The 27166-nt window shown below is 36.2% G+C and overlaps 1 protein-coding gene across 4 annotated transcripts in view; it reads left to right on the forward strand.

Moving 5' to 3' along the window:
- RMI1 (RecQ mediated genome instability 1) overlaps nt 1-26699 on the forward strand; it is a 29417-nt gene extending 2718 nt beyond the window's left edge. For 3 of the 4 annotated variants that reach the window (XM_055427377.2, XM_055427378.2, XM_055427379.2), the window contains exons 2-4: nt 2749-2809; nt 9599-9686; nt 10318-26698. In XM_055427377.2, the coding sequence (XP_055283352.2) occupies nt 10354-12225 (1872 nt within the window). In that variant the 5' untranslated portion in view covers nt 2749-2809; nt 9599-9686; nt 10318-10353 and the 3' untranslated portion in view covers nt 12226-26698. Of the gene's footprint in view, nt 1-2748; nt 2810-9598; nt 9687-10317 lie in introns of all 4 variants that reach the window. The other variant, XM_055427381.2, reaches the window with a different exon arrangement.
- Nucleotides 26700-27166: the final 467 nt, after the last annotated feature.

Genomic DNA, 27166 nt, shown 5'->3' on the forward strand with positions numbered 1-27166 from the left:
GGTGAAGGCAGTGGAAACATGAAACGGTTATAACTTAAATATTTGTTAGTGCTTCTAAGTCTTAACTATTGAATGAATGCCACGTACCATGTCTAAAAGGATGGTACTTCTGCCTCTTTTTCTATTTGTTAAAGAATTGGAATATGTGAGGCTGACTGAAAATTAACTTATAGGTGAAATTTGTGTAAATCTTAGTAGTGATGAATGATATTATAGAATTTTCCTACTCTGTTCTCTTGTGCTCAGTTCCTGCAGCCAAGATCTAGAATGTAGATTGCTGTGTCAGCCAAGTTAAGCAGGAACAAGATGTAACTCAGTTTTTCAAAAAACAATTTTTTCATGATTATAAAATTAATGGAGATTAATGTAGTTTTACATATGGTGTTTTTTCCTAACAAAATAAAATGACGAGGGGGAACTCATGTACACCTGGGGCGAATTCATGTCAATGTATGGCAAAACCAACCAATATAATATTGTAAAATAAAAAAAAATGATTATAAAATTAATGGAGATTAATGTAGTTTTACATACGGTGTTTTTTCCTAACAAAATAAAATAACATTTTCATGTCATTAAATAGTCCTTAAAAATGTTTCTTTAAAAAACTATTTCCTGGATCCAGTGTGATTATGTATTTATTTATTTTACTGTTGAACATTTAGTTTGTTTTTTCCACACTGTAAAAGCTTTGTGATAAACACTCTGGCACATAAATCTTTGTCCTTATTTCTGATTGTTTTCTTAAGATTAACCTTTGAAAATAAAGAAGTAGATCATATGGTGTGAACATTTCTTACTGTACAATTTCAGCAATGTATACTGTTTTTATATTCTTTTCATGGACATTGATGTTCTTGAGGATCAAGGGCTAGGAAGTTGCGGTGCTCTAGCTGACACCTCCCCTCTGAGTTGCTTACCTGCAGTGACCATGGTTACTCAATTTCTCAGGAAAAGGAGGAACAAAAACCTTAAAAATTCTCTTGAAGGAATAGATGCAAGTAATACAATTTACTAAATTATTAAGGAGCTCAGTTATTGAAACCCAGTCTAAACTTTATAATTTCATATGGTAATACTTTTTCCATTTAGCAATTTAATAAGCTTTTCTTTTTTACCTGTAGAAAAAAAATTTATATGTTAGAAGCATCTTTTTATAAAATTGTTTTAACATGCAGTAAATTATGTTTTATATCAATATGGCCTCCACCTTACTTTCTTTGCTGTTAAATGAAGAATTCTATGCATATTCTATGCAAATGTGCATTTAGTTATGGTAACGTTATTATAAAAATATAGTACATCTCTGGAAGTGGAGATCCAAATCCTAAGGGTAGTATTTTTTGAGAAAATTATTAATTAGGAATTTGTCCAGACTACTGTCTGAAAGAATTTTTGTCACTTGCCGTGTTCAACAACACAAACAAGGAAATGCATGTTTGAAATAAGTACAAAATTAAAAAAATAATACATAAGTCTTAAAATATCAATTTGTGATATTTAAAAATTAAAACTACTTTATGTGGTACTTTAGTAGAGTTATAACAAAAGGAAAAGTAATACTTATAACACTGTTTTGAAGCTGTTACAAAGATAGATGCAGTAGATGTGTTTCTTTACTTTAACTTTGTAAATGAAATAATTTAGAATGTACTAGGTGAGCTTGTCGTTTATATGAGATCAAAATCTGTTGATTGTTAATACTGTAGTGCTGTTATAAACTAGCCATTTATGAATGTGTTTTATATGCAAGTGGGTATATGTAAATGAGAGACTGACTTTACTTTCTCTTCACTTGGAGTCAAACAGTATCTAGAAAAAGATATAGGAATGCAGATTAGCAGAATCTAGTTCACAGCCTGCTACTGTGTATGATCTTTATGTCTTTAATCTTCATGCCTGTTTCATTCTCACCCAAATAGATGACAGTACCTACCCTTTCTATCATAAATGACTATTTTGAGGTTTAGGTAATATTACAGATGTAAATTAATGTATTTTGAAAAAGTTTAAAATCTTACAAATAAGAAGTTTTAGTTTTTTCTAACCCTTTTCTTCAGTTCTCTGTTTATACAGCTATACTGCTGCTATATAGAATTGACACCACTGAAATTCATTTCTTTCATTTCATTTTCTATCCAGCCTTGACCTTTTCAATTCACAGTCAATCAGTCTTCCTTTGTTATTGGTTTCTTCCTCCTCCTAGAAATATTAACAATATTAACTCCTACTATTTAACAGGTTCAGGTAGAAAATGGCATTTGTGTTAAGTGTCTGCATGTAATAAGTTAGGAGTGTATATGGGTATATACTATACTGTATATCCTGAGTAATTCATAGTACAAAACATTCTGCAAACAACTTAATTGATGCGGCATTTATACTTGCTAATTCGTTTAAATAATTCTAACTACTGAAAGTACACTTTGTCTTGATTTCAGTTTACTTAATGACTATCATCTCATTACAACACCCCTGCCAATTATACTAGGCCCATTTGCCAGTGTTGTGCTGGTTAAATTTCAATGAAGAAAATAAAGTAACTTACTGAATGAGTACAACTGAGAGCCTTGGATGTAGCTTAATTTTTGAGGTTAATAATGTCAACAGATAAAAATAGATCTATAAAGTATAGATCTGTGTCTTGAAGATAAGATGTCACTCAACTATGGCCTCATAAATCATGCTTGGAGATGTTAACATGTCTTATTTTAATTAATTTCATGTGTTGATGGTATTTTGTTCTAGGTCCATCTTTTAAGCATACAGCTGAACTTGGTTTATTCAGTTTGAGAGTATCTTTTAAGAGGTGAGTTAATCTATGTTCATTATGATTGCTGATAGATTTATTTTTACCATCTTGTTTATTTCTGTTTATCAGTACACTTCAGTCGCTCAGTTGTGTCCAACTCTTTGCAACTCCATGAACTGCAGCACGCCAGGCCTCCTTGTCTATCACCAGCTCCCAGAGCGTACTCAAACTCGTCCGTTGAGTTGGTTATGCCATCCAATCATCTTATCCTCTGTCATCCCCTTCTGCCTTCAATGTTTCCAGCATCAGAGTCTTTTCAAATGAGTCAGTTCTTTGTATCAGGTATCCAAAGTATTAGAGTTTCAGGTTCAGCATCAGTCCTTCCAGTGAATATTCAGGACTGATTTCCTTTAGGATGGACTGGTTGACCCTTCTTGCAGTCCAAGGGACTCTCAAGAGTCTTCAACACCGCAGTTCAAAAGCATCAATTCTTCCCCACTCTGCTTTCTTTATAGTCCAACTCTCACATCCATACATGACTACTGTAAAAACCATAGCTTTGACTAGACGGACCTTTGTTGGCAAAGTAATGTCTCTGCTTTTTAATAAGCTGTCTAGGTTGGTGATAGCTTTTCTTCCAAGGAGCAAGCGTCTTTTAGTTTAACGGCTGCAGTCACCATCTGCAGTGATTTTGGAGCCTCCAGAAATAAAGTCTGTCAGTGTTTTCATTGTTTCCCCATCTATTTGCCATGATGTGATGGGACCAGATTCCATGATCTTAGTTTTCTGAATGTTGAGTTTTAAGCCAGCTCTTTCACTCTCCTCTTTGACTTTCATCAAGAGTCTCTAATTCCTCTTCGCTTTCTCCCATAAGGGTGGTGTCATCTGCATATCTGAGGTTATTGATATTTCTCCTGGCAATCTTGATTCCAGCTTGTGCTTCTTCCAGCCCAGCCTTTTGCATGAGGTACTCTGCATATAAGTTAAATAAGCAGGGTGACAATATACAGCCTTGACGTACTCCTCTCCCAATTTGGAACCAGTCTGTTGTTCCATATGCAGTTCTAACTATTGCTTCTTTACCTGCATACAGATTTCTCAGGAGGCAGGACAGGTGGTCTGGTATTCCCATCTGTTGAAGAATTTTCCACAGTTTGTTGTGATCCACACAGTCAAAGGCCTTCGCATAGTCAATAAAGCAGAAGTAGATGCTTTTCTGGAACTCTCTTGCTGTTTTGATAATCCATCGGATGTTGGCAATTTGATCTCTGGTTCCTCTGCCTTTTCTAAATCCAGCTTGACCATCTGCAAGTTCACAGTTCATGTACTGTTGAAGCCTGGGTTGGAGAATTTTGAGCATGACTTTGCTAGCATGTGAGATGAGTGCAATTGTGCGGTAGTTTTGAGTATTTGGCAGTGCCTTTCTTTGGCATTGGAATGAAAACTGATTTTTCCAGTCCTATGGCCACTGCTGAGTTTTCCAAATTTGCTGGCACATTGAGTGCAGCACTTTCACAGCCCCGTTCCCTTTGTGCCTTCTTGTGGATTATTTTCTTTATTCTGTGTTTTTCTCAGCAAATTTGAAAGTCAGTTGTTGTATTTCTATCATTTCGGTGTTTGTCTTCAGTGTTTTTGTTAAGGATGTAACTTACATTCAGTAAGATTTGTGTTCTTTCTGATGCACAGTTCTGCGAACCTCGACAGACGTCAGTCGCATGACTGTTGCTGTCACCTGTTACTGTGGTGCTGCCTTTTCCTTTGTTGTTGTTCAGTTACTAAGTTGTGTCTGATTCTTTGCAGCCCCGTGGACTGCAGCATGCAAGGCCTTCCTGTCCTCCACTGTCTCCTGGTGTTTGCTCAAGTTCATGTCCATGAAGTTGGTGATACCTTTTCCCTAATGCCATGTAACTAGAATTATACAGTCTTTGTCGAACTTTTACCTAGCATGCTGCATTTGCTATTTGTTTCAGTCTATTTGGGCTGCTGCTGCTGCTGCTAAGTCGCTTCAGTCATGTCTGACCCTGTGCGACCCCATAGACAGCAGCCCACCAGGCTCCCCTGTCCCTGGGATTCTCCAGGCAAGAACACTGGAGTGGGTTGCCATTTCCTTCTCCACTATTTGGGCTACTGTGATAAAATAGCATAAACTCGGTGGTTCATAAATGACAGAAATTTATTTGAAAACTGAAAGTCCATGGTCAAGGTGATGGCAGATTTTGTGGGTGTCTGATAAGGACATGCTTTCTGGTTCTTGGATGACAGTCTTTTTATAGTAACCTCTCGTGGCAGAAGGGACAGGTAACTGTGTGGAAGCATCTCCATTGTTTCTTTCTTTTGTTACTGAGTTGTAAGTTCTTTCTTTTTATTAATATCTTTTCAGAATTCTGACTTTATTTCTTTATTTTGGTCACACTGTGTGGCATGCAAGATCTTATACACCAACCACAGCTCTAAGCCCCGTTCAGTGGAAGTGGGAAGTCTGAACCACTGGGCCATCAGGGAATTTCCATGAGGGCTTCATTCTCATAATCTTATACAGAGGCCCCACCTCCCAATACCATCACATTGGGTATTAGGATTTCAACATACGAATTTTCTGAGGGATAGTATCTGTAGCAGTATTCATCTTTGTTATTGCATCTTTTAGTAGTGTATTCTTTTTAAATACTGAATAACATTTCATTGTAATGATGTACTGTAATTTGTCCATTCATGAAGGACATGTGGGTTGTTTCTGATTTTTGGTGATTATGAAACAAGCTGCTGTAAATGTTCACATACAGATTTTTAATGAGTGTAAGTTTTCATTTCTCTTGAGTAAATACCTAGTAATGCTGGGTTGCATGCTGAGTGTATATTTAACTTTGTAAGAAAATACTAAACTGTTTTTTTCCTAATAAACTGCTAAACTGTTTTTCTTCCTAAAAAACTGCTAAACCGGTTTTTAAAGTGATTGTGCTATTTTGCTTTCCAGCCAGCAATGTATGAGAATTCCAGTACTTGGAATTATCAGTTGTTTTTTTCTTTTAGCTATGATTTTAATTTTACATTTCCCTAATGTCTTGTCATTTTGCATATCTTTTGGTGAAATGTCTGTTCAGCTCTTTTGCTCCTTTTAAAATTAGTTTGTTTTCCTATTGAATTTTTTAAAAGATTTTTTTCTTTTTTTGGTGTAGACAATTTTTAATTAATTTTTATTGAATTTGTTGTATATTGCTTTTGTTTTATCTTTTCTTTTTTCGACTGTGGGTCATGTGAGATCTTAGCTCCCCCACCAGGGGTCAAAGCTATGCCCTGTGCATTGGAAGGTGAAGTATTAACCACTGGACTGCCAGGGAAGTCCCCCTATTGAATTTTAAAATTCTTTTTGTAGTCTAAATATGTCTTTTGTTAGTTATGTATTTCTCCCAGTCTGTGGCTTGTCTTTTGTGTTTGTTTGGCTTGACTTTATACTTTTAGCAGTCTTTCATAGAGCAGAATTTTAAAATTTTGGTGAAGCTCAATTTATTAGTTACTTTGTTTTATGAATTATGTTTGCTTCTAGTGTTATATCTGAGGAAACTTTTAAGAAACTAAGATCATAAAGATTATTCTCCTAACTTTTCTTCCCCTTAAAAAAATGAAATATAATTGACATATAACATTTTAGTTTCAGTTGCACAACATAATAATTTGATAATTTGTATTATTGCAGAAAGTGAAGTCGTTCAGTCATGTCTGACTCTTTGCAACCCCATGGATTGTAGCTTACCAGGCTCCTCCATCCATGGGATTTTCCAGGCAAGAGTACTGGAGTGGGTTGCTATTTCCTCCTCCAGGGGATCTTCCCGACCCAGGAATCGAACCTCGGTCTCCCACATTGCAGGCAGACTCTTTACCAGCTGAGCCACCAGGGGATCCCTATTATTGCAGAACTCACCACAATTAAGCCCAGTTGACATCCGTCACCACACTTACACAATTTTATATTTCTTGTGATGAGAACTTTTAAGATCTACTCTCTTAGCAACTTTTAAATATGCAATATAGTATTTTAACTACAGTGACCATACTGTGCATTACATTTCTATGACTTACTGATTTTATAACTGGAAGTTTGTACCTTGTGACCCCTTTCGCCCACCCCTGAACTTTGGCAGCTGTCAATCTGTTCTCTGTCATATATGAGCTTTTTTTTTCCTCCTACCTTTTTTAGTTTTCACATTTATATCTGTGGTTCACTTAGAGTTAATTTTTGTATACGGTATGAGGTACTGGTTGCGGTTTATGTTTTTGTGTATGGAGATACCCTACCTCTCTGAGGATATTAATAATAGTTTTTATTTTTTTAATTTTTTTGTATTCTTTCATAGTTGCTTTATTCTAATTTTTTAAACATTTAAGATTCTTCACTTAAAAACAAACCTCCAGGTATCAATTCTCCTCTTGGTTGTGTGTGCTGGTATGGCTCATGGTGGTAATTTTCTTCAAATATAGTTTTGGCTTGAGAGCTCATGTTGGATAGAGGTTTTTTCCATGTGTGTTTTTCCCTTTGGTGTGTTTTGGAGTTGCTTCAACCTGCCCTCTGACCGGCATAGGTCTCGATCAGCTGTGTCCTTAGAGATTTGGGTATTTACTTTAGTGAATAGCCTCGTTCTGGACCATGCTGTATTCTATACAAGTTGTATACTCTATATAATCTATTCTTAGATTATCTCTGTTCTGTCCATAGGCCATAGGTAGGTGCTGAGTAGAACATTTTTTGGCACAATTCTAGCGAGTAGTCTGTTGTGCCCTATAATTGGCACACTGGGCCCTTAGAGCCTTGGAGCTTTAGCCTGCAAGTCCCCTTTTCCTGGCGGCTTTAGTGCCCACTTAAAACTCTAAAGTGAAAGTTGCTCAGTCATGTCCAACTCTTTGTAACCCCATGGACTGTACAGTCCATTGAATTCTCCAGGCTAGAATACTGGACTTGGTAGCTGTTCCCTTCTCCAGGGGATCTTCTGAACCCAGGGATTGAACCCAGGTTTCCTGCATTGCAGGTGGATTCTTTACCAGCTGAGCCACCAGGGAAGCCCAAGAATACTGGAGTGGGTAGCCTGTCCCTTCTTCAGGGCATCTTACTGAGTTCCTGGCCCACAAGATTTTACTCTTTGTTATTGAGTGTAGCTATGTATTTAAAGTTTTATCTTGTTTCTTGTATATACTTCTAGATAGAGGTCCTATATGTACAAAGTTAACAAGAATATGCTTATTGTCCTTTCTTTTGTACACAAAAGTTAGCATACTGTGTTTTGTTTTTCTTAGCAACAAGTTGGAGAATATTTCCATTTCATAAATCAGAGGGCTCGTGTAGAGATTGTTGGTTTCTTTGTTAAAGAGACATGCTGATTTGACTCTACATGGTTCATTTTTATCAGAATGGGCATGGACCTCTCCTGCATATTTTCACATTGGTTTTCATATATGATTTAAAATGTATCTGTACTCTTAATTCTTTTCTTCAAAGTAAAGATACATCAGTTTGGTAGTTATGACCTTCTTAATTCTTCCTCCTAAAATGTTATTATTGTATTTCTCATAATAACTGTAACTCTTCCTTTAAATTTTAACCATTTGTTGAATTAGTAATGTGACTACTTATTTAGGGTCACAGAGCTTGTAAGTAAAAGAAATTTTACTTACCAGACTTGTGCACTGAACCTCTGGATTATATATTAGTTTCCTTTTTTTATTTCATTTTTTTAACACCATAAAGGGTTTTTACTTTTAAATGACTATCAGTATATCAAATAGTAACATGTTAACAAATTCTTGAATTCTGTCATCTACTAATTTTGATTAAAAAATGCTGAAAGTAGCCCAAACAATTTTACTAGCATTCATTGTTTTTTTAGCCAGAAAGGACTGTTTTAAGGCTAGATGCTGGTTAGTACAGGTTACAAATAACTACTTACTATTTTTTCATAGATAAAGCCCCTGGCCTTCAGAAAGCTTTAGGGGAAAAAAATTAATCCCCCCTTTTAAGTTAAAAATTAAAAAAAAACCTATACATATTAAAAAAGTCAGTGTGTGTGCATATGTATATGTATAGTCACATATTTGTCGCTTGAGCTAAAAGATGTAGGAAACCAGACAATATATGTCTATTAAATTTCTAAGAAATGCAAGGTTAAAAAAAATGAAGCATTTGGATAAGCTCTAAGTTTTTACAAGGAAGCTAGATTTACTATTTTCTGAAAACGAGAGGACCTATTATATAATATACAGAAATAATTTAATGCCTTTTCACAAGAATATATCTTGAACTAGTCCATAGGAGAGGACTTCTTTCCTGGTCCATTTATGTGGTAGTTTTTATGGATCTGCCAGATGTTGCAGACAAAGGCCAAGAGGTTATCTAGGATTCATCCCTGTTTTACCAGAAGTAGACCTGAAGGATAGGCATCCCTGGGTCTCCTTTTCCACCTCACTGCTGCAGCTGCCATGGCATTCAGAGCTCTGGCTTCTTTGACTTTGAGACCTTCTCCCTCTGTAAGTGATCAGTTTCAATTTCAGCTGCTTTGGCCTTAGGTTGCTTGTGAACCTCCGACATCTTCTCCTATCCTTTAATTTTCACAGTAGCCCTCTGAAGTATGTATATAGGCGAAGAAGCAAGCTAAGGTACAGTGTCTGAGTTTCTTGTGGTCACTTGCTTTTGTTTATTTCATTCCAAACCTCATGTTTTTATTGTGTACTACCTCCACTCTACCCTGATTGATAATAGGAACCTTCAAAACCATATCATCAAACTCTTGCACTTATGAAAATAGGCCAGTGATTGTTTCTGCACCTTCCTCTTATAACCCTTACTGTTTTTTGTCTTAGCTCTCAGGCCATTTCTGGGCAATAGAGGTTACAAGTACTCCACTGAACAACCAGTTCTAAATCCTTTCATCAAATCCTATTCCAAATGGTAAGTTTTCTTATGGGCATATTAAAACTTTTATAAATTCAAAGTCTTCCTCTCTTGAAGGAAAAAATTTAATTTGTGAGAAAAGCTGTCTTTTTAGTGTTTTGCTACTTTTTTTATCATACTGAGAAAATCAGAAGTATATTTACATGATACGAATGTTGAAAATCATTTAGATAAATAAGATGCTTTACATCAGCTAAGAATCTTACTTGTTATAATTTTACCTGATTATTATATTAATAACTACTAACGTTGTATGTATTGCGTAAGTCTAACATTGTGCTTTACAAATGTTAATCATGTAATCCTCACAACAACCCCATTAGGTAGGAGGTGATATTGACATTTTATAGATGAAAAAGCTAGGTTAGAAGAAGTTAAGAAATTTATGCTAGGTTGTAGACCTTATAATTGACAGAGCTAGTCTTTAAACCTCACATTTTTGCTTTTCTCATTATACCATCTGATTACTTGTGGCATTTGAATTTTTGCTATGTAGAAAGTCAAAGAATTACAGACATGCTGGAGAGAAAGTCTAAAGGTTTGGCTACTCCTGTTTGTGCATTGTAGAGAATTATAGAAACTCTATTTAGATGTACTGAATTACCATAATTTTTTTGTTTGTTTTCAGGTAATAGATGCCTAATATTTTCCTTTTGTGAAAGAAATGAGTGTAACTAGTATTGCATTAAGAGTTGAAACCTGGCTTTCAGCTACATGGCATGTTAAAGTGCCTTTAACGTGGCTAGAAGCTTGTATTAACTGGATCCAAGAAGACAATGATAATGTTAATTTGAGTCAGGCACAAATGAATAAACAAGTGTTTGAGCAGTGGCTCCTTACCGATCTGAGAGATTTAGAGCATCGTCTTTTACCTACTGGCATTTTAGAAACTCCGAAAGGAGAACTGAATGGATTTTTTGCTCTGCAGATTAATTCATTGGTTGATGTAAGTCAGCCTGCATATGCCCAGATACAAAAGTTGAGAGGAAAGAATACAACCAATGACCTAATTACAGCTGAAACACAAGTAACCCCCAAACCTTGGGAAGCAAAGCCTTCACGGATGTTGATGCTACAGCTAACTGATGGAATTGTACAAATACAAGGAATGGAATATCAGTCTATTCCAGCTCTGCATAGTGATCTTCCTCCAGGTACAAAAATTTTGATTTATGGAAATATTTCTTTCCGTCTTGGTGTTCTCTTGTTGAAACCAGAAAATGTGAAAGTGTTAGGAGGAGAAGTCGATGCTCTTTTAGAGGAATATGCCCAAGAAAAAGTTCTTGCAAGATTAATTGGGGAACCTAATCCTATAGTTTCAGTCATAGCAAATAATTCTAACCAAAGCATCCCCAGAATTACGGATGTTCTAGATCCTGCGTTGGGACCTTCTGATGAAGAACTCTTGGCAAGTCTTGATGAAAATGATGAGCTTGCAGCAAATAATACTACCTCTTTGGAAAGAAGTTGTTTCATAGGTAATTCTTCAAATACTGTTCCCATCAGACAGTCAGATTTTGAACCAGAACTTATTACTTCTCCAAGGCCAAAGGGGAAACCACGAAACCAATCTATGCTTTTTACTGATGAGGAATTAGATGACTTTTCATTGGAGGAGGCCTTGCTTTTAGAAGAAGCTGTCCAGAAAGAACAAATGGAGACCAAAGAATTACAACTATTGACTTTGAACAGAACTACAGAAAGTATAGAGAGGTTTTCACATAGATCTAATACTCTAAATAGTTTTTCTTTTATTTGCAAAAATGGAAATAATAATTGGAGTGAAAAAAATTTATCTGAACAAATGACTAGTGAAGACAAATCTGTTAGTTGTCCATCTACTAGAGACCAAAACAGTAGTAGTCTTTCAGTTAATCATAATGTACCCCTACCCCATGATTTTACAAATAAAGATAAGAGCTCAGAGACATATAAAATAAAACAAATTAGCAGTTCAGATGGACATTCCTTAAATAATAAAATGTTCAATGGAGAGCTGGTCAGTAATGTACCAAAAAGGAGTTCAGACGTTCCTAATGAAGATGAACACCATTTACAGACTTGTTCTTTACGATTGTCAGAGAATAGCACTGGACTTTCTATCACCATGGACTTGAATTCTCCACCCTTTATCTATTTGTCTGTTCTAATGGCCAGCAAACCAAAGGAGGTTACAACAGTGAAAGTCAAAGCATTTATTGTAACCTTAACTGGAAATCTCTCAAGTTCTGGTGGCATTTGGAGTGTCAGAGCAAAAATTTCTGATGGTACTGCATATCTAGATGTAGACTTTGTAGATGAAATACTTACTAGTCTGATAGGGTTTTCAGTATCAGAAATGAAACGGTTAAAAAAGGATCCTTGTAAATACCAAAGGTTCCTGGAAGGTTTGCAGAAATGTCAGAGAGATCTAATAGATTTGTGCTGTCTGATGACTATTTCATTTAATCCCTCCTTGTCTAAGGCGATGGTACTGGCATTACAAGACGTTAATATGGACCACCTTGAGAACCTAAAGAGGAGATTAAAGAAATAATTTACTGAAATAGTATTTTAAAACAATTTCAATAAGCAGGGAAATATTTAGAATTAAATTTGTCCTTTTACTTTCACAACTTTTTGAAAAGGAAGTTTCATAACTGATTTCAGTTTAATTTTAAAATGCTTAATCATGATTGTGTGTTTAAGTTTTTTTAATAAAGTTTTTTATAGTAAGTGTTTGCTGATGACCCACTATTGTTGAGAAATTTTGTTTTCCACTTGTTATTTCACATAAGGTGACTGGTAAAGTATTGTATTGGTGTTTACTGATGAGTCATACTGCTGAAAGAAGGTTAACAATTATAAATAGGTAGTTGAGTACTTCTAATTTGTTCCCCAAAAGATTTGTTTGTAATATTTTTCTTAGGAAAGAATGTAAATCCAGTGAAGTAGAATGTTAGACTTTCAGATGTTAATTGTTTTGCTGGTTTTTATTTTGCTGATTGTAAATATTTTGTCTGGTATATTTAAGGCAATTACTGTCTTAACTCGATACCATTTCAAAGATTATACTGAATAGTTAAAAACTTGATTTTCAAGGATAATCTATTAAGAAGATCCAGTTAACTTTTAGGGGGATTAAAGTAAGATGTATATCTATGTCTTTAGTTGTTATCTCCTTTCTGGATTAGTTTTACATGTAAGTCTTCCTTTAGTTTTGTTGGAAGTGCTGATTTCTTTTTTAAGGGAGGCTGTTTCCCACTTTCCCATTTTGCTGTTAAAAAGTCATATTTGAAAGGTTACGTTATTTTTATTATATTCTTTTTTAAAATGTAAATTAAAGTACCTTGATTTTTAAAACATTAAATAATAAAATGAACACATGGCATTTTTAAAGTAACATAATAGGAAATACCTGGAAGTAAGATAAATACATATATAAAAATATGATATGGATATATAGCAGAAAAATATTCTAAAAATCTTTTGTCATTATTGGTTGAAGGATGATTATCAGAGTTCAAGGCACAATCCGGATTTTGCTGCTATATCCTCTGATAATAACCACTTCTATGTCCTTGCATAGCTTTTTTACTACAAGAGGTCTAAATGGATGGCATTATCTTTCATTATCTTTCTTCTAAGTGTTCTCCTGTACTCTGTCTCTGTGAGTAGTGCTTGAAAGCTGTTATTAAATTTTATTTTCTCTTCATATTCAGTTACTGAAGACTGGGTATAGTACTTAACGGTCTTCCCAGGTGACGCTAGTGGTTAAAGAGCCCACCTACCAATTTAGGAGACATAAACGGTGTGGGTTTGATCCCTGGGACAGGAAGATGTCCTGGAGGAGGGTATGGCAACCCACTCCAGTATTCTTGCTGGAGAATCCCATGAACAGAGGAGCCTGGTGGGCTATAGTCCATATGGTTGCTAAAAGTCAAAGTTGCAAAGACACGACTGAAGCTTCTTCACACACAGACACGCACACACACATACACACACACACCACACATACCCCACCTCCCCACTATCAATCCTTTCTTCTGTATTGGAGCTTTGTTTCTGACTCTAGTCTTGACTGGTCTGGAGTCTTCCAGTAGGATTACTAATTGACCTGTGCCTTATTTTGTCCTTTAGCCTTTAACCATAATTCTGCCTGAATGATCTTTCTGACCAGTCTTGTTTATTAATAGACTTCTTGTTTTATACTCTTTGTTGCCCTCTGATATCAACCTTTTCCAAACTCTTCATCTAGTATGTAAGACCTTTTACAGTCTGGTCCTTGCTTGCCTTTTCAGCCTAGCCTTGCCTTGCCTCCTTATTCTTCTCCTACCTCGTCTGCCAGTAAAATTTTAGTCGTAGTTGTTCCCCAGATGTGGGGAATATACTTCATACTTCTCATACTTAAGCTCATAGTAATAACCCTACCTCGCAGATTTCCACTCAGCTTAAGCTTTAGATGCCCATAGAAGTGCTTCATGAATTTCCCTATCCACTTTCATGCCCTTTGTATATTGTATAGACTATTACTTATGTTTTATTATACCTATTTGCTTCCTGTATTCTACTGCTACATTTTGGGCAGAATAATTCTTTTGTAGAGAGCTGTCATGGGCACCCTTTAGCAACATCCTGGCCTCTACATATGATGTAGAATCCTTCCAGTTATAGATGAATGGATCAAGAAGTTGTGGTACATATATACCACATGAAATATTACTTAGCCATAAAAAGGAATGAATGAATTTGAGTCAGCTGGACTGAGGTGGATGAACCTAGAGCCTGTTATACAGAGTAAAGGAGTCAGAAAGAAAAATATCATATATTAAAACATACATTGAGAAGACAGAGGGACCAGAGATCAAATTGCCAACATCTGCTAGATCAGCAAGAGAATTCAGAAAAATATCTACTTTAGTTTTATTGGCTTTATTACACCAAAGCCTTTGACTATGTGGATTTCAACAAACTGGAAAATTCTTCAAGAGATGGGAATATCAGACCACCTGACCTGCCTCTTGAGAAATGTGTATGCAGGTCAAGAAGCAACGGTTAGAACTGCACATGGAACAACAGACTGGTTCCAAATTGGGAAAGGAGTATGTTAAGGCTTTATATTGTTTATTTAACTTATATGCAGAGTACATCATGCAAAATGCTGGGCTGGATGAAGTACAAGCTGGAATCAAGATTGTCAGGAGAAATATCAATAACCTCAGATATGCAGATGACACCACCTTTATGGTAGAAAGCGAGGAGAAACTAAAGACCCTCTTGAAAGTGGAGAGTGAAAAAGTTGGCTTAAAACTCAACATTGAGAAAACTAAGATCGTGGCATCTGGTACCATCACTTCATGGCAATTAGATGGGGAAACAGTGGAAACAGAGACTATTTTTTTGGGTTCCAAAGTTACTGCAGATGGTGACTGCAGCCATGAGGTTAAAAGATGCCTGCCCCTTGGAAGAAAAGCTATGACCAACCTAAACAGCATATTAAAAAGCAGAGACGTTACTTTACCAACAAAGGTCCCTCTAGTCAGAGCTATGTTTTTTCCAGTCGTCATGTATAGATGTGAGAGTTGGACTATAAAGAAAGCTGAGCGCCAAAGAATTGATGCTTTTGAACTGTGGTGTTGGAGAAGACTCTTGAGAGTCCCTTGGACAGCAAGGAGATCCAACCAGTCAGTCCTAAAGGAGATCAGTCCTGAATATTCATTGGAAGGACTGATGCTGAAGCTGAAACTCCAATACTATGGCCACCTGATGCAAAGGACTGACTCATTGGAAAAGACCCTTTAGCTGGGAAAGATTGAAGGTGGGAGGAGAAGGGGACGACAGGATGAAGTGGTTGGATGTCATCACCGATGCGATGGACATAAGTTTGAGTAGGCTTCAGGAGTTGGTGATGGACAGTGAAGCCTGGCGTGCTGTAGTCCATGGGGTCGCAAAGAGTCGGACACAACTGAGCGACTGAACTGAGCAGAACTGAAAATGTACAGAATGAAATTTAGAAAAATGGTATTGATGAACCTATTTGCAGGGTAGGAATAGAGACACAGAAAACAGACTTGTGGACACTGGGGGAAAGAGGGTGGGATGAATTGAGAGAGTAGCATTGAAACATCCCTTACCATATGTAGAATAGCTAGTGGAAAGTTGCTGTATGACAAAGGGAGCTCAACCTGGTGCTCTGTGACAACCTAGAAGGGTAGGATGGGAGAGGGTGAGAGGGAGGGGAAATATGTATATTTATCCCTGGGTAGGGAAGATCCTCTTGGGAAGGAAATGGCAACCCATTCCAGTATTCTTGCCTGGGAAATCCTATGGACAGAAGGAACTTGGCAGGCTGAGTACAGCCCATGAGGTCTGAAGAGCTGGACAAGACTTAGCGACTGAACAACAACAAAATGACTGATTTATGTTGTATGGCAGAAACCAACACAACATTGTAAAACAATAATCCTCCAATTAAACAATCCTTCCAGTTGTGACAAGCAAAGATCTTTCCATAAATAACAAAATATTCATGGAGAGACAAAATTGCCCTGGGTTGAGAACCATTACTGTAGTGAAATATAAGCTGCTTGAGGGTGTGGCTAATTCATTACCTTTGTAACTCCACTAAATGTTTACTGTTACTATAAATGAATCATGTCATCTGTGTTCCCTTGCTTAATATCTTTCAGTGATTTCTCTATGTGTTCAATAGCATGGTATTTAAAGCCCCCCAAACCTCTATGCATGGCTCCTCAGGTATCTTCAGTGAAAGAATAAATTAGAAAAATCTGCCCAATAGCAAAGGGAGGCTATAAAAAAACTTGGTTAACTTCACCTAGATTCTAATAGAAGGGGAAAAACAGTTTTCTCTGAGGATCTGTAGCTATAGGACTGTTCTTTATTGTTGTTGTTATTTATTTTTGGCTGTGCTGCATCTGCTGTGCGGGCTTTTCTCTGGTTCTGGTGGGCAGGGTCTATTCTGTCATTGAGGTGTGCAGACTTTTCGTTGCAGTGGCTTCTCGTTGCAGAGCATGGGGTCTGGGGTGCGTTGGCTTTAGGAGTTGCAGCACGTGGGCTCAGTATTTGCAGCTTTATAGCACAGGCTCAGTAGTTGTGGCTCACAGGCTTAGTTGCTTCGCGGCCTGTGGGATCTAACCAGATTCAGGGATTGAACCGTGTCTCCTGAGGTCCAGTTGGTTGACAGGTGGATTCTTTACCACTGTGCTACCAGGAAAACTTGGTCTGTTCTTATATGAGACTAAGCAGACACTTAAAGTTACCTGTGTGATAATCTCCAACCGAGAATTTAACATAAAAAAGAATGACCCTGTGGGAACCTGGCAGAAGCAAATGGAAAGGGGAAAAATGGGCATAATCAGATTAACTTCTTAGGAGTGAATCTGCTTTCAGAGCGTGTATGTTCTTTGCTCCTACATTCTGTATATCTTATATGTATTGATCACTAGTCCACCACTGCTTGTGATTGGTGGGTATATCTGCTCAATTCTGGAGTTAGCAGGCAATAAAAGAAATGCTCAGACACGCATGGACTTAATATGTGCAAGAGGAAAACAAAAGAGAAAAGATTGAAAATATCAACAGGGGATTGGGTATTTTAAAAAACTAAAAGACTATAACAGCTGAAATTTTGAAAAGTCAATGAGTTTAATGCCAGATGAAACACAGCTGAAGACAGTGAAATTAGGTCAGAAGAAAAAATTCAGAGTATACAGAGACAAGAGGATAGAAAAGAACCAAAAAATGATATAACACCAAGAAGGGCTAACATTAATGTAACTGTAGTCCCCCCCAAAAGAGAGGAAATAGAGGATACTTAGAGTTACTGCTTAAGAAATTTTAAAATTTAGGGAAATCAAGCTGCAAATTCTGGAAGTCCCACAAACCTCAAGCAGAATATATTCAGAATAATCATACCTGTGCAAATATCAATACCATTGAAAGCTAAAAAAAGAAAAAAATCCAGAATCCAGAGCTGTGAAAGAAGGCATATTTCAAAGCACCAAAAACACCCAGTGTGAATCATGATGTCCTCCTGAAACTTACATGCCAATTTTACTTCAGTTAAAAAATTTGGGAATCAAAAGACGGGATGGCATTTTCAAAGTGACAAAAAATAAGTACCAACTTAAAGAGTTCTATAGAAAACAAAAATGCCCTTAACAGTAAGGATGAAACTGGTAAAATTAAGAAAATTTCATACCCAGAAGTAATTTTTTCCCCTAACAAGCTACACAAAAATGTCTTTAAGCAGAAGGAAAAATGATAACCAGATGAAAGCTTAGAGATGCAAGAAGGAATGAACAACTGAAAGGGTAAATATATGGATTAGATGAATAGTGATTTTGAAATGGAAATAATGTCTTGAGGGTTTAAAAAAATCCAGAAAAACCTAAAGGACTAAACTACATGAAAACAACAGCATTTAAATTGGGTGAGGAATAAAAGTATTTAAGGTCCTATGTCTGAGAAAAGGTTAAAGTTGTAGTTTTTTATTAGACTTGAATATTCAGAGTTTTATGTTATAATAATGAGTATCTATACTGAAAGACTTATAAAAGTTTATCACTATATACTAATGGAATGAAAAAGAATAACAACAACAAAAAGTGTGCTCAATACAAAAATCAAGAAAGAGAAAGAAATGGTGTATAGGAAAAACATTTGGTGAGGTGGTAAATTTAAATCCAAATGGATCAGGAATTACATTAAATGTAAATGAGTCTTCCAATAAAAGACAAACATTGTCAGTAACATAATCCAATTACAGTCATACTTTGTTTTATTGTGCTTTGCTTTATTGCAGCTTTTATAAATTGAAGGTTTGTGGCAACCCTGTGTCAAGTCTTTGGCACCATTTTTCTGACTTATTTTAAAGTATATACATCTTTTTAGACATAATGCTACACATAATCTACAGTACAGTGTAAACATGGGCTTCCTAGATGACTCAGTGGTAAGGAATCTTCTTGCCAATGGAGGAAATGTGAGTTCAATCCCTGGGTCAGGAAGATACCCTGGAGAAGGAAATGGCAACCCACTCCAGTGTTACTGCCTGGAAAATTGCGTGGACAGAGGAGCCTGGTGGGCTACAGTCCATGGGGGTTGCAAAAGAGTCAGACATGACTTAGCAACTAAACAGTGTAAACATAACCTTTATATGTACTAGGAAAACAAATTTGATTCACTGTTGTGATAATTGCTTTATTGTGGAGGTGTGGAACTGAACCCACAGTATCTCTGAGGTATGCTTGTATATACAAGAGAGACACATAAAATGTAAGGATGCAAAAAAAGAAAGGATATAAAAATATATATAAACGCTGGAAAAAAGCTGCTATGGCTATATTAACATCAAACAAATTTGGGCCAAAGACTTATTAGTAGTAAAGAGAGTTGAAAAGACTAGTTCAACAGGAAGATTTGGCAATTCTAAATTTATAGAATTCAATATATTGTTTCTAAGTTTATCAGAGAACTGCAAGGAGAAATAGAGAAATCTGCAATCATAGAGGAAGATCACATAGTAACCAAATTTGGTAGAGTTACAGAAAATACTATTGACCTAATAACCATGTATAGGCTACTATACTCAACAAATAGATAATACAGTTTTCCATGGACGCATGGAACATTTACAAAAATGACAATTCTCTATACTGGAAAGCAAATCTAAACAAGATTAAAACATTTGTAACCAGAGCATAATTCTTTGACTGTAATTAAAAAACAACAACACAGGGGGGAGGGTAGAAAATGCCATATGTTTAGAAAATACAAAACATACTCCAAAGTAACCTTGGGTTAAGGAAGAATCCACAATGAAAGAAAATATTTCATTTAAAAATAAAGTATCAATTTATGAGGTGTGGATAAAACTGCTTAGAGAAGCACTTTATATCTTTATTAGAAAAGAATAAGGGCTAAAAGTCAGTGAAAAAGAAAGTGAAGTTGCTCAGTCGTGTCTGACTCTTTGCAACCCCATGGACTGTAGCCTACCAGAATTCTCCATCCACGGGGTTTTCCAGGCAAGAGTACTGGAGTGGGTTGCCATTTCTTTCTCCAGGGGATCTTCTCAACCCAGGGATCGAACCTGGGTCTCCTCCATTGTAGGCAGATGCTTTACTGTCTGAGCCAGCAGGGAAGTCCTAAGTGAGTTGAACATTTATCCTAGTATGTTATAAAGACTGCAAATGAAGCACAAAGAAGAGGGAAGAAATGAAGAACTTAATTTACTGAAATAGGAATCAGACATAAAATTAACAAAGCTAAGAGTTGCTGCTTTGAGAAGATTAAAATGAAGGGAGAATTATGAAGACACAAATATTGGAAATGAAGTGGAGATAATCACTGCTTCTACATACATTAAAAATCTAAGAGGATATTATGAATAACAATGCTGAGGCATTGAAGTTTAGATGAAATGATCAAATACCTGGAAAACTACAGACAGAAGAAAGACAAATCTGAACCATTCCATATTTGCTAAAGTAGTGTTATTTTTGACAAGGGGAAATAGTCTTCAATTAATGGTGTTGGGACAACTCCATAGCCACATGCAAAAGAATGAAGTTGAACCTATACCTCACATTATATACCAAAATTAACTCCCAAATTGATTGAATATTCATATGTAAGAACTATAACTTAAAACGAAGAAAACAGTTGTAAGTTTTTGTGACCTTGAATGAGACAATGGCTTTTTACATATGGCAACAAACGTAGAAGCAGTAAAAGTTTTTAAAAAATTGTGCTTCAAAAGGCTATCAAGAAAATAAAAACTTTTTCAAGAGTGAGAAAATATATTTTTGAATTATATATCTGATAAAAGACTACTATCTAAAATTCCTCATCAATGAAAAGACAACCCAATTTAAAAATGGGCAAAGTGTTTGAATAGATATTTCATCAAAGAATATCTGTCAATGTCCAGTAAGTACATAAAATGCTCAACATCATTAGTCATTAGGGAAATGCAAGTGAAAAACACAGTGAGATACTATATACTCACTAGCTATAATAAAAAAGACAATGATAGTTTTGGCAAGAATGTGGAGAAATTGGAACCTTCATATGTTGATGGGACTATAAAATGGTACAGCTTTTTTGTAAAACAGCCTGTGATATGACTTAGCAATTACATTTTTACCTGAGAAAATTGAAAGTGTTCATACAAAAACTTGTATATGAATATGCATAGTTGCATTATAATAACAAAAAAGTAGAAACAACCCAAATGTTCATCAACTGATGAATGGGTAAACAAAATGTGGTACATACAATAGAAAACCATTCATAAAAAGGAATGAAATATTCGTAAATGGAACAACATAGATGAGTCTTGAAAAGCATTATTCAAACTGGAAAAAGCAACACAAAACACCACACGGTGTATGATCCCACTTACATGAAGTATCCATAATAGTTAAATCCATAGAGACAAAGTAATTCATGGTTGCCCAGAGCAGGAGGGATGATCAGTGAATGACTGCTGATGGATACCAAGTTTCTTTGGGGGATGATTTACATGCTCTGAAATTAGGTAGTGGTGATAACTGATCGCCGAAGAATTGATGCTTTTGAACTGTGGTGCTGGAGAAGACTCTTGAGAGTCCCTTGTACTGCAAGGAGATCCAACCAGTCCATTCTAAGGGAGATCAATCTAGGTGTTCATTGGAAGGACTGATGCTAAAGCTGAAACTGCAATACTTTGGCCACCTCATGCGACGAGTTGACTCACTGGAAAAGACTCTGATGCTGGGAGGGATTGGGGGTGGGAGGAGAAGGGGACCACAGAGAATGAGATGGCTGGATGGCATCACCGACTCGATGGACATGAGTTTGAGTGAACTCCAGGAGTTGGTGATGGACAGGGAGGCCTGGCGTGCTGTGATTCATGGGGTTGCAAAGAGTCAGTCATGACTGAGTGACTGAACTGAACTGAACATGTTATGTGTATAAATAACAGATATATATGTGTATTATGTGTATCTCATATAGATATGATCCACTGGCCATCTGTATGTCTTCTTTGGAAAAATGTCTATTCAGATCCTCTGCCCATTTTAATTTTTTTATATTTTCTCTGCTCATTTTAAAATTGAATTTTTTTGTTTGTATTGAGCTATATGAGTTCTATATTTATTTGGATATACTTATTGGATGTATGATTTGCAAATAGCTTCTCCTATTCATTGTCTTTTTGTTTCGTTGATAATTTCCTTTGCCATACAAAAACTTTTTTAGTTTGATGTCAGCCCATTTGTTTATTTTTGGTTTGGTTGCCATTGCCTTTGGAGTGAGATTAAAAAAAAAAAAAATTCGAAGAGTGATGTCATGGAGATACTATCAATATTTTCTTCTAGGAGTTTTAAGGTTTCTGGTCTTAACATTCAAGTTTTTAATCCATTTTGTGTTAATTTTTTTGTATGCTATAAAATAGTGGTCTAGTTCCTTTCTTTGCATGTTGCTTTCCAGTTTTCCTAAGACTTATTTATTGAAGAGGCTGTTCTTTATCATGTATTCTTGGCTCCTTTGTTGTAAATTAATTGACTATATATGTGGGTATATTTCTGAGCTCTGTGTTCTATTCCATTGATCAATGTGTCTGTTTTTATGCCAATACTGTTTTGATTACTATAACTTTGTAATATAGTTTGAAATCCGGGAACATGATGCCTCCAACTTTGTTCTTAAGAGTGCTTTGGCTATATGGGGACTTCTGTGATTCCATATAAATTTTAGGGTCATTCTATTTCTGTGAAAAATGCCATTGAATTTTGCTAAGGATTGCATTGAATCTATAAATTGCTTTGGGTAAAATACGCATTTAAAAAATATTAATTCTTCCAAACCATGTGTGTGGAATATCTTTCCATTAATTTGTGTCTTCAGTTTTTTTTAATCAGTGTCTTATAGTTTGCATTCTGCAGGTCTTTCACCTCCTTTTTTTGTGAAAGTTAACCAAAACAAAACAAAAACACATTCAGTATTCATGATTAAGAACATACTTGCTAGTGTCTACCACTTCCCTCATTATTATTATTTTTTCTCCAAAAAATAATCACCTGTCTGATGGATATTTTGCTCCCTGGTTTTTGGGAGGAGAATCCATGCTTTCCATATTCAGGCTTTAAATAATTTCCCTGCTTTCAGGCCCAGTTCCTGTTGTCCATCCTAGTTAGAGTATCCTGGTTCTAAGCATTTTGGGTTTCTTTAGTAAGATTGGTGCACTACATTCTTTGCTGCTCATATTCTAAGTAGTATTTCCTCTGGTCTTACTTTATTAGTCATCAGTCTTTTATCTTCTTTCTGTTTCTAAAACTTAGTTAAAATAGCATTTTCTGGGGCTTTCTTGGTGGTCCAGTGGCTAAGACTCCATGTTCCTAACACCGGGGGCCTTGGTTTGATCCCTGGTCAGTCCCGCATACCGCAACTAAAAATTCTACATACCACAACGAAGACCTGGCATAGTCAAATAAATCTTTTTTAAAAATAAATAAAATAGCATGTTTTCTAATGACTTTCCTTTCTTCCTCTTAAATTTTGTAGACTTACTGAGCGACTGAACTGAACTGAAACCCTGAAAATAACTTTCAATGTTGCTTATTTATTTAGTTTTTTACACAAAGCTTTTTTGAGTTTTATTTTTTCCCTTGGGTTAGAGATTCATTTTCAATGTATTTAAATAAGGTTTTCAGAGGGATTAACAAAAAGCATTCGGCTCTTCATCATCTTGAAGAGGAACACATTATTTACTTCTTAGAACAACCCTATACCATTCTATTTTACAGATTTGGAAATATTGGCACAAGGAGGTTAAATAGATTTCTCTAAGACAAATAAGCTATTTGGTGATGGAATGGGAATAAACTCCCAGAAGTTCCACTCCAGAGCTTTATATCCTTGTTTTCTCACTAGATTCACTACTATGAAATCCTAAGGCATTTAGAAATATCCTAGGAGATAGCAGAAATATTATATCTAGGACGATTTTATTTACAAAAAACCCAGAAGACACCCAGTTAAGTATGTGACTTAAAATTGCCTGTATTTGGCAGATGATTCTAAAATGTATCAAAGTATGTTTGTTCTGGATTATTCCACTTTGCATCCCCTTATTCAGTTGTTAGTTGTTTCATTTTATTTGATTTATTTGGAGCTATTTAATCTGTTGAAAAAATTTTTTTTAATCAGAGAAGGGCAATGGAAAAAAGTAGGTATCATTTGGAGACATGAACAGTAGCAAAGGTGGAAGTGGGGTGGCTTAAAGTGGCATACATTAAGCATAAGTTTGTTTACATCATTTTCCCTAAAGCCTTATTCTTAAGGGACCTCTGTAAAACAAATATATTGGGTTGGCTAAAAGATTTTTTGAAGTTTTCTGTAACATGTTGCAAATGAACTTTTTGGCCAACCCAAAACCAGCTAGCCATGCTGAGATCTGGTTAACACCAGCAAATACTACTTTATAAACTCTAGATGAGATCTGTATATTTGAACGTCCATTCTAAAGGAGATCAGTCCTGGGTATTCATTGGAAGGACTGATGCTAAAGCTGAAACTCCAATACTTTGGCCACCTCATGCGAAGAGTTGACTCATTAGAAAAGACTCTGATGCTGGGAGGGACTGGGGGCAGGAGGAGAAAGGAACGACAGAGAATGAGATGGCTGGATGGCATCACCGGCTCAATGGATCTGAGTTTGAATGAACTCCGGGAGTTGGTGATGGACAGGGAGGCCTGGTGTGCTGTGATTCATGGGGTTGCAAAGAGCCGGACATGACTGAGTGACTGAACTGAACTGAACTGAACCTATATATTGAATGCCAAGAACTTGGTTTTGAATATTCAGTGTATATCCTGGCACTGACCATTGAGTTGACTCCTTGATTTTCCATCCTGTTTTGCCATTGAGAATGAGCAAATCATGTTTCTCAGAACCCCAGTTTCCTTACATATACAGTGAAGAGGCTGGACCAGATGATCTCAAAGATCTTTACCTCTCACAGAATTCTAATTCTATTATTCAGCTCTTCTTATTTTTGGTGGTTTTTAATATGTTAATACTTTTTGGGCTTCTCCAATGGTTTAGCGGCAAAGAATCTGCCTACAATTCAGAAGCAGCTGGAGACGTGAGTTCCATCCCTGGGTCAGGAAGATCTCCTGGAGTAGAGCATAACAACCCACTCTACTATTCTTGCCTGGAAAATCCCATGGACAGAGAAGCCTGGCTATAGTTCATGGGGTCGCAAAGAGTTGGACATGACTGAGGTGACTGAGCACAAGCAATATACCTTTTGATCAATACTTTATTATAGTTTACATGTGGTTTAACACACAGATTTAAAAGATTGCTTGATAATCAAAAAACCCAGTTTTATTGAGATATAATTAACATACTATGAAATTCAACTGTTTAATATGTACAACTCAATGATTTCTAGTCTATTAACAGATTTTTCAACTGTTACCATTATTTAATTTTAGAAAAATTTCAGTATCCCCCTGAAAAACCTCATACACATTAGCAGTCACTGCCAATTCTCCTTTTCTCTCTTTCCCCTCAGCCCTTGGCACTTGCTAATCTACTTTCTATCTTTATATATTTGTCTATTTTGGACCTTTAAGTGGAATCTTACAACATGTAGTCTTTGTGATTGTCTTCTCTCATTTAGCATAATGTTTTTGAGGTTATACACGACTGAGTGACTTCACTTTCACTTCACTTTCACACAGTGGAGAAGGAAATGGCAGCCCACTCTAGTGTTCTTGCCTGGAGAATCCCAGGAGTGGGGGAGCCTGGTGGGCTTCTGTCCATGGGGTCACACAGAGTCGGACACGACTGAAGTGACTTAGCAGCAGCAGCAGCAGCAAGTGTCAGTATTTCATTCCTTTTTGTTGCTAAAATATGTATATACCATATTTTGTTTATCCCTTCATTAGACGGTGGCCATTTAGGCTTTTTCCACTTTTTGGTTACAGTGAATTATGCTACTGTGAACATTTATGTAGGCATATATTTATATTTCTCTTGGGTTAGAGACCTGGAAGAATTGCTGAGTCACATGGTAACTCTATGTTCAGCATTTTGAGGCACTGCCAAACTATTTTCCAAAGTGTTTGTAATATTTTACATTTCTACCAGAAATGTGTGAGGGCTACCACTTTATTATATCTTTACTAAATTTTATTATTGTTCTTTTTATTATAGCCATTTCTATTATGAGGGAAGTGGTATCTCATTGTTCAATGACTTTTTATACATCTACACTTTCATGATCCTCACCCAGATAAAGAAATGTAACATTTTCATTGTCCTGAAAGTTTTTTGTGCCTTTTCTCAGTCAACATCAGTTTCTTGCCCCTAGGTAACCACTTTTCTGACTTAAAAATACCATAAATTAGTTTTACCTTTTCTTGAACATAATATAAATGGAATCAGACGTTATGTTTGATTTATAATTAAAGTACATGAATGTTCGTAGCTGTGTTATTCATAATAGCCCATAGTGAAAGCCACTCAAATCTCCATTAACCGATGAATGGATTGGCAATATACAGTATACCTATAAAATGGATACTATTTGTCAATAAAAAGGAAAGAAGTACTGATACACTCTTTAGTGTGGGGCTTTTAGTCAATGTAATGATTTTGAGATTTTTCCCATGTTATTGTGTGTATCAGTAATTCATTCTTTATTATCACTGAGTAGTATTCCATTGCAAATAATGTAAAACCTCAGACCTATCACAGTTTTTGACAAAATGACATTCAATAAACATATACACTTGTTTATAAAAAGAATCTAAGAATCGATGATTTTGAACTGTGGTGTTGGAGAAGACTCTTGAGAGTCCCTTGTACTGCAAGGAGATCCAACCAGTCCATTCTAAAGGAGATCAATCCTGGCTGTTCATTGGAAGGACTGATGCTAAAGCTGAAACTGCAATACTTTGGCCACCTCATGCGACGAGTTGACTCACTGGAAAAGACTGATGCTAGGAAAGGTTGGGGGCGGGAGGAGAAGGGGACGACAGAGAATGAGATGGCTGGATGGCATCACCGACTCTGTGGACATGAGTTTGAGTGTACTCTGGGAGTTGGTGATGGACAGGGAGGCCTGGCTTACTGTGATTCATGGGGTCGCGGAGAGTTGGACACAACTGAGCGACTGAACTGAACTGAGCCAACCTAGGAATATGAAGAATTTACTCAAGGTGGTGATAAGGATGTATCAAATGAAATTTAGCATGTGTCATACTTAATAGTAATACTTGAAAAGCACTCTCAATTATATCAGGAATGGACCTTAGTTTGGAGTGTAATTGCTGTCAGAAACCAACTCCAAAATATCAGTAGCTTAACAAGATAGAAGTACATTTCTTGCTAATATAACAGTACAATGTGGATGTTCCTCATCAGCAGATGACTATTCTAGAACTCATTCAGAGACCCAGGCTTCTTCCATATCTTTCAA

This window comes from Moschus berezovskii, chromosome 7, assembly GCF_049115385.1.
Source record: "Moschus berezovskii isolate FMDL1 chromosome 7, NW_MosBer_1.0, whole genome shotgun sequence".
Classification (NCBI taxonomy): domain Eukaryota; kingdom Metazoa; phylum Chordata; class Mammalia; order Artiodactyla; family Moschidae; genus Moschus; species Moschus berezovskii.